Raw genomic sequence first — 8,513 nt, forward strand, 5'->3', positions numbered from 1 at the left:
AGAAGCCTGGATTTCTTTCGGCAAACATAGCGTCTGTCCAAGTTGGGAGCTGGATTCTGGAGGACCCTGCGCTAGGAACCTCTTTCTGGCTTCCTCTAGCTAAGTAAATGCACGATTTGAGGTCGAGTGGGATCAAGAAGGGCTCATTTCATATACAATTCAGATCAGTCTTTAAGTCTAAGAAAAATACTCCCCTGAAGACCCCAAATCCAAGTTAATTTAGCTGCAGAGTGACCTTGCTTCCCTCGGTGGGATTCTGCCTTCCCCGTCTGAAAAGGGTTGGTTTTATATGGGGCGGGGCGGGCAGAGGGGCGGGCCTTCGTTACTGGCGGCTTGTCGCCTAGACAACCGAGTGCAGCTAGATGGAGGAGACCGGACGCAAAGGGCTAGTGGGGCCGGATCCGGGAACGCTGAGCCCCGAGCAACTGGAGCAGTTGCGAGATTTCAAGGTGCGTGAGTTGGTGTCACCTAAAACCCGTTTCTATCAAAGTGAAGCCCCACTAGGCTGGGATCCCTCAGACAGGAAGGAGGGTCCTCGGAAAACGGAGCGGGGCCTGGTTCCCCCAGCTAAGTGACCCACCAGGCACTTGAAAGTGCAAGGCGAACCAAATAGGGATCAGGCCAGAGAAACGACAGGGGGTGTAGCTAGTTGGCAGAGTGCTGGCCTCGCATGCACAGACCCCTGGTTCTAATCCCGTTCACCCCCTCGTCCCCCTCCCGAGGTAGAGGCAAGAAGATCAGAAGTTCAAGGCCAGCTTCGGCAAGTTCCAGCCCAGCCCAAGCAATAGGAATCTCTTCCTGAAGAGAAAAGAAATGAGGTTACCTCAAGAGAAAATCCGGAAGATAGCTTTCAAGCACTCCAGACCTGGCTTGTGTCCCATCCCCCGCACCCCACGCAACTTCACACATCCTTCAAGGGTTGAATCCTGAATCTGTCTCACCAGATCTTGACTCTTGGTTGTTGCTCCTTAGATCCAGACTCGGATTGCAAATGAAAAATACTTGAGAACCCACAAAGAGGTGTCCCTTCTCATTAGCAGCTTCTTCAGGTAGGTGGTTTGACAGGCTGGCCTTGGGTAGCTAGTCAGAACTTTACCAGTGGATGACTGGATTAGTATGCATGCCTCTTTATTTAAAAGATTTATTTATTATATGTGAGTACACTGCAGCTATCTTCAGACGCAGCTGAAGAGGGCATCAGATCTCATTACAGATGGTTGTGAGCAACCATGTGGTTGCTGGGATTTGAACTCAACCTCTGGAAGAGCAGTGGGTGTTCTTAACCACTGAGCCATCTCTCCAGCCCAACGTGCCTTTTTCTTTAGACACTCTCTAATAGCCACCGTCAGGGAGAACCTTCAGTTTGAGGCCAGCCTGAACTATACAGTGAGACCCAGACTCAAAACCAAAACAGTAAAACTGTTTCCTCTTCCTTTGATTTATTTATTGATTTTTAAAAACAGGGTCTCAGATAGCCAAGGGTGGCTTCGAACTCAAACTCATTATGTAGCCTAGGATAGCTTTAAACTTGTGATTCTCTTGCCAGCACCATCCCAGGGGTTGGAACTACGCAAATACACCAGTGTATCTTGGTTTTGACCTCTTAAAAGTTAGAGAATACCTTAGGGTCAACCTTTTATAACTGACACTTGGGAATTTTCTTCAGTTATCTCTACACTCTTTAAAATGCTAATGTTCATTGACTTTAAAGATAAGCATATACCCCGAGTCACTGTGGCATTGGGCAACAGTGCACGGGCATCGGTGTAGAACACTGCTCCCACCCACAGGAGGAAAGGGTTCCAGTAGTGCACCATGGCCTACCTGAGAATGCTGCAGAAAAATGACAAGGAACCCAGTGCGTTGGGAGCTAAGGCAAGAGGATCACAAGTTCAAGGTCAGCCTGGATGACATTAGTGAAACCTTATTTCTAAAAACCAAAAAGAAAGAAAAATATTAAGGCAAAATAATACTATTTTCCAAGTTTGATGGCAATCTCATGGTCCCACAGTTTGGGAGTCAGAGACAGGAGAATTTGGAATTCAAGGCCAGTCTGATGACAGAGTAAAACCCTATCTCAAAAAGCTAAAAATCAGTAAAGAAATAAAATCCCCATTTCCCAGGGTGTCTTAGAACAGGTTTCTGCAGGGTATTCCATCTAAACAGAAAAATCTGAGACTGCAGAAAGGCCCCGCCGTGGTAAGGCACTGGATTTGAGACACTGGATATAGCACATACCTTCAGTTCCAGCACATGGGGGCCAGAGGCAGGGGGATTTCTGTGAGTCTGAGGCCAGCTTGATCTACATAGAGATCCAGCCAGGCTACATAGTGAGACCCTGTCTCAATCTCTTAGTGGGGTAACAGGGAAAGAACTGAGGAGTCATGAAGCAGCAAGAGTTACCCGCGAAAGTTCTGTTTGATTCCAGCCAGTCAGCACGGTTAACGTGACGCTGGTGGCCATTGCTAGGTGCTGCATTGCGATGGCGATGTCAGTCTTTGGTTTATGTAACTGTCTGATGTTCCAAGCTGGTGGTACCATGTGTGTGTCTGTGTGTTTATATTGTGTTGGCATCTTGGTAACATTTTGCACACACACACACACACACACACACACACACACAGACACACACACACCCCTGCAGTGACGCTATAAAAGAGAGGTAATTCTGAGATGATTCTGAGACAGAGTTTAATTATATAGGCCTGGCTGGCCTAGAACTCACTATGTAGACCAGACTGGCCTCAAACTCAGAGATCTGCCCACCTCTGCCTTCTGAGTACTGGATTAAAGGTGTGTGTCACACACTCAGCCCATTATTATTAATTAAAAGCCGTTTTATGGGGGCTGGAGAGATGGCTCAGCAGTTAGGCCCACTTGCCGCCCTTACACAAGACCTTGGCTCAATTCCCAGTACTCACAGGATGGCTAATGGCCTGTAACTCCAGCTCTAGGGGTTCTGACAACTTCTTTGGGCTTCCTCAGGCATGACACATGCATGTAGTACATCTACATACATGTTAAGAAAACACTCATACTCGTCAAGTACAAATAAATCTTAGAAAGACATAGAAGACAGCCTCTATTGTTTCTGTTTCTGCAAATCAGACAAGTTAAGCTCAGGTGAGAAGTACATTCCTCAGGTTGCTGACCAGGGCTCCCACGCCCTGGTTGTTCCCACCATGCACTGCTGCATGCACAGGTGCACGCGGAACTTCTTAGCCACGTGTGAAGAACTGGGTTCAGGCCCAAGTCCTTTTGACTTCCCAGGCCCCTTTGCTTTTCCTTGGATCTTGCTAGTTTTCATATTTTTGCCATTTCTCCAAGGAGCTTCAGATGCACACCGTAGGTAGGAAAGGAGTTAGTGAGCACCGAGACCTGGCCTCTGTGAAGGGCAGGTGATACTGCATGCAAGCTGGGTGTGCTGGGCTACACTTTTAATCCCAGCACTCAGAAGGCAGAGAAAGCAGATCTCTGTGAGTTCAAGGTGCCATCTAGTCTATATAGTGAGTCCCAGACCAGCCAAGGCTACATACAGGGAACCTGTCTTGAAAAACAAAAGGTATTTCAGAGTCTTCTCCAGCGTCAGATGTGGGGTTTCTGTTTGCACTTTTTATTCTAAAGGGAAATAAAGAACGAGTGGCTCCAATGCTGGGAGCTTACAGTCTAAGCTGGGGATGGTTCTGGCAGAGAAATTAAAAAACACTGAGGACCCACTCTAACACTGTTAGACCTACCCTGCATCATCCACAAACAAGGGGTTAGCACCCGGGGTGGTGAATGAGAGGGTGGGATTCTGGGTGGCCCTGTGCCTTGTTTGTCCAGGAAGTTTCCAGGAAGAGATGGGGCATCTGGGACCAGCTCTGCAGTATCCCTGCGGCCCCTAAAGCCCTCCTCTTCCTCCTTTCACCTCCCAAGGCCAAGCAGCCCAACCCGAGTGGCTTTACTGTCCTGAAGCTCATCTGGGTGAGCTTGTCCTGGCCCCTCTGTAAAGAGGAAGGGGAAGGCAGGCCGGGGGAAGGAAGCTTGCCTGTCCAGGCCTGTCCCTGGGGTGTGCTTGCTGGATGAAGTTGCAAACTGTTCCCGTTGGGAAGAGCGGCCTCAGATTGGGTTTTCTGGATTCCGTGATTTGTGGTCGTTTAGCCCCCACCCTTCAGAAATGCAGTGCACTTAATACCTTCAGTCTGGGCCCGAGCAATTAGAAGTATGGGGAGCAAACCCCGAAACCTGAGACTCGGCTGGAACTGCACCATCCTCGAAGGCTAAGGCAAACGAATCTTCCTCCAGCTCTGTCTGTCACCCTCGTCTAGAAGACTCTTGAGAGCGGCTCCTCAACACTGCCTTTTCTGTTCATTTTCAAACAACCTGTTGAAATATAGAGACAAGGGACAAGTCTTAAGCTGGACAGACTTCCCATGCATGGTTACACTCCAGATGGAGGTACAGACATCTCAAGGGACCCCACTACTAAGGATTTCGGGAAAAGTCTCACAACAGAGGCCAGGCTGGCCTCAGCCTCTGGGTAGTGGGAGGACAGGCGTGAATCAGGTCTAACAGCACAAATCCATTGCCCTTTGTCCGTGGCGCAAAGACTGGAGAGTCCCTGCCATGTTGTGCCCACTTCTTTTTCCTCAGTACTACCTCCACCCTGTGCCTGGGACTCCAGCACACGCTGCTGTCACCACCTTCTTTTTCACCGTGCCGGGCACCCTGGTGTCTTGTGCTAAGCACATGCTCTACCAACCATTCCATCCTGAGTTCTTCATGTCTCCTCCACCACGCATGTCTGTATGCTGACCAGACGACCTTTCTAGCTATTCCCCGAGCCCAGGGAGCCCAGGCAGACACCCCTGAGTGCTCTCCCGGACCCTGGGGATAGAACAGCAGACAACCCAGCTGCTAACCCCAAGGCAGTCACACCCAGGACACAGGACTGTTGACATCTCTGGGCTTTGTTTGGTCTTGCTGTTTCCCTGGCCCTGGAATGTTCTGGTCTCTCAATCTTTATTTTTGATAGTTAAATCCCATTTGTATCACAAAACTCTGTGAAAGGCTTTGGGGTCTCACTTTCAGCAACCAGTCCCCCTCCCAAGTACTATTGAGTAACCTTTTAGCACTTACTTGAAGTTCCTTGGCCTTTTGGGAAACTTACCTGTCTTCTTTTGCCTGTAAGTTAATTGAGACTGGGCTGTATTTATTGTGTGCATGTGTGTGCTTGAGTATGTGTGCACTCATGTGGATGTGTGTATATGTCTGTGTGTACTCATATCTGTGTGTGCACATGTGTATATGTGTGTATGTATGTATGTATGTGTATGTGTGTGTTGTGTGTGTGTGTGTGTGTGTGTGTTTGTGTGTGTTTGTGTTTGTGTGTGTCCATGCACAAGCATGTGGAGGCCAGACTACTCTATGCCTTATTCACAGAATCTGATCGAGGCTAAACACTGGCGAGCCCCAGTGATCCTTGTACTTCCAGTCCTCTCAATGCTGGGGTCGCAGGCACCAGGTCGTGGCCTAGATTTGGACATCGATGTTAGATTTCAGGTTCTCCTGCTTGGGCAGCTGCATTCTTTGCTACCGAGTCATCCTCCTAGCCCCTATCTTTCTTCTCCTTCTTTTTAAAATCATTCCTCACATATCGTAGTTACCTACATACATATAATTTATACTCAACAGTTGTCTAATTGCACTGAAGGAGGAATGAAACAACCTTACTAAGCCTTGGGTGAGGGCTTTCTCAGGAAGGGAGACTTCAGCCAAGGGAGTGCCTGAAACTGAAGGTGGCCGGCCAGGTCAGACCGCCTGTGGCCAGGAAATCACCAGAGGGAGCTCTGTCCTTGGAGACACAGACCTGGGCCTCTGCTTTCTTTACTCTGTGTGAACTTGGGCACATGATCAATCTTTTTGAGGTCTCTGCGACGAAAACTTTCTTGTCTTTTTCTCCAAATGAGGCCAGAGCTGCACTGGGGCAGGACTTCTCTTGGTGAAGATTCAGAGTTTTCTTTATAAGCAAAGTAGGATACAATTATCACTTGTGGGGACGTCATAAAGTGAGATGGTATTAGTGTGCATGTTTTATGAACTGTGAAACTTTCTGGGCTGTCAGACATTTCCAGTACCCTGGTTGCATGGAAACTTTGGCATTACCATCACGTCTGTCAGCTGCTCAACGGAGCTAAGAACTCCTCTCAAGTCCTTGATGTTGTTTTTTAGCTCATTCATTGTCTCCCTGGCCTGGGGAAATCCATGGATAAACTTCCAGACCATCACAGGGCTGCATTCTGACAATTTTTTGAAAACTTTTGGGCATGGAGGCTCGGGAGACACTGTTCATTGGCTGAGTGTGTGGAAGTGTCAGGTGACGGAACCCCACCTGCCTGCTGCACAGAGCCTCTTGGGATGAACATGGCTTCGGTTGATTTCTGTTTGAATGCTTGGTTTGTGTTCTTTTGAGACAGGGCCTCACTGTGTAGACCAGGCTGGCCTACACACTGCACAGAGACCCACCTGCCCGCGTCTCCTGAGTGCCCAGATTAAAGGCATGGTTACCATGCCCAGCCACTCCATTGTTTTGTTCCTTACCCTAGATCCTCATGACTTTTGTCTAAGACCCCCTGATCTATTGACGTCTAGAAGGGGAGGCCGTCATTAATCTGGTTTCCAAAGAGCAAGATGGGGCAGTGGCCGCAGCCTGCACCTCCCATCATCGCCTCCTCTCTTTTCTTTCTTTAAAAATATTTTACAGAGAGATGTTTCTGAGAAGACCAGAGAACATTCTTGAATTTGCTGCATGTGAGTACAGTGAAATGGGGGTGTCCCGCGTGTCTGTGCAAGAAGCAGAATTGGGGTCTAGAGTTGGACAAGCTTGGGACTTTCTGTGAGTCTGGGTTCCATTTTCACCTGATGTCCCTTGCAGGAGCTGTTTTTTTGAAGAGCTTTTCATTTTCCTGTCTTTTTCTCAAAATGAGGCCAGAGCAGCACTGAGGCAGGACTTCTCTTGGTGAGGATTAAGAATTTTGAGATTCCCAAAGGAGAGCCAGGCAGCCCTAGTCTATGGAGATCTCAAAGTGGTTCCTGACCCAGGCTGCCCACTAAAACCACCTGGGGAGCTTTTAAAAAATGCTGATGCCCAGGCCTCACCTCTAGAGGTTTCTATTTAATTAGTCTGGTGCAGGGCAGGGCAGCCAAGGTTTTGAAGGCTCCCTGGGTGACTTTAATGGACTTGGCTGCAGAGATGGCTTCGGGTCAAACAATACAGAGTGAGGAGCTGCAGCTGGCGTCTTGGGTGCAGTTAACCCTGGGAGCCCACAGTGCTCTGAGGAGGCCTTCACCACAGCAGATGCACTGTGACTCACATTCTTCCTGTGTAAAAACTGTCTTCTGTCGTCATGCTGTGAGCCTGGCTCTCCTGGGAGAGGGTGTTCTCAGAAAAGGTCTGCACCAACCTAAGTGGAGGAGGCCAGGTCCTAAGATGGTCCGAGGCAGAAAAGTCAGAATCTCAGCTCTTGGTGGCTCCCGAAGCATCGAGTGGGCCAAGAGCAGAACGCCTGGGCCACCTGCACAAGCCTTGCTTAGGATAGTTTCCTGGTATTCATGGGGGCAGCGGCCAGGGGCAGTATGGACACTGAGATTGTATTATTTTCTTTTTTTTTTTTTTTCCGGAGCTGGGGGCCGAACCCAAGGCCACACTGAGCTAAACCCCCAACCCCCGAGATTGTATTGTTAAGTGGGGCCCACCGGGGAGCCCTGCTAGCACAAAGCATGACTCTTTAGCAGAGTAAACTGTCGCCCGGGTTTTCCCCTTCAGTGTGAATGATTTTGTTCTGATTTTCATCCCAGACTATTTCACAGATCCAAGACTTCCCAACAAAATTCACATGCAGCTAATTAAAGAGAAGAAGGGAGCCTAATTAGCAAGCCACAATGCTCAGCTGCTGGGAGAAGGCAGAAGGAGTCCAGCCTTGGGTGGGTGTTAGCCTCACTCCTGTGAAAGAACGCAAGAGGAGGAACAGCAGAGCAGTGTGCCGACAGCAGGCCATTTTCCCGACAGTCTAGGGGGACGGAGGCCGGGAGTTGGTCTCTGTGTTGGTGACAGGGGTCTTTGGTCTAGTGAGGTGGTTTGGGGGAGGGGATGGATATGGAAGTTGTCCTGGGGATTAGGGAGGGGGAGAGGTCAGGAAGTCCTTTTCCTGAGCCCTAGAGGTGAGGAGCCCTCAGAGTCTTGAGCAGAGTCTCTCCTACAGTTTTTCCAACAGCCTTGTACATCAAGATAAGCCCTTAAGGCCACAATGTGTTTTATAGCCCCTTCCCCCACAGACAGGATGATTCCTGAAACCATTTTGAAGGCTGGAGAGGGTTTTTCTTTTTTAAATTTCTCTGTGTTTTTCTTAATGTGAGGTGGGAAGGCCACCCTCGTCATCTCATGAATCCACTTCTGTTTTGCAGGGTCATCTGGAGGCCCGAGAGCAGTGTTGCCCTTCGTATGGGTTTCCGAGCTATGTGGACCTTCTCCT

The 8,513-nt window shown here is 49.1% G+C and overlaps 1 protein-coding gene across 1 annotated transcript; it reads left to right on the forward strand.

Annotated features, from left to right (window-relative positions):
* The first annotated feature begins 347 nt into the window (after positions 1 to 347).
* Riiad1 (regulatory subunit of type II PKA R-subunit domain containing 1) lies at positions 348 to 8,049 on the forward strand. The gene is made up of 4 exons (XM_032897826.1): positions 348 to 449; positions 973 to 1,049; positions 6,746 to 6,792; positions 7,840 to 8,049. Exons 1-4 carry the CDS (start codon positions 363 to 365, stop codon positions 7,908 to 7,910), a joined length of 282 nt encoding a protein of 93 aa, XP_032753717.1. The 5' UTR covers positions 348 to 362; the 3' UTR covers positions 7,911 to 8,049.
* Positions 8,050 to 8,513: the final 464 nt, after the last annotated feature.

This window comes from Rattus rattus, chromosome 3 (genome assembly GCF_011064425.1).
Source record: "Rattus rattus isolate New Zealand chromosome 3, Rrattus_CSIRO_v1, whole genome shotgun sequence".
In the NCBI taxonomy this organism is placed as follows: Eukaryota; Metazoa; Chordata; class Mammalia; order Rodentia; family Muridae; genus Rattus; species Rattus rattus.

Excerpts from the sequence above, each read along its gene's own strand:
- Riiad1 (XM_032897826.1), top strand. The coding sequence starts at position 363 with ATGGAGGAGACCGGACGCAAAGGGCTAGTGGGGCCGGATCCGGGAACG. Across the intron at positions 450-972 it reads AGCAGTTGCGAGATTTCAAG|ATCCAGACTCGGATTGCAAA; the intron begins GTGCGTGAGTTG and ends GTTGCTCCTTAG. Across the intron at positions 6,793-7,839 it reads CATTCTTGAATTTGCTGCAT|ACTATTTCACAGATCCAAGA; the intron begins GTGAGTACAGTG and ends TTTTCATCCCAG.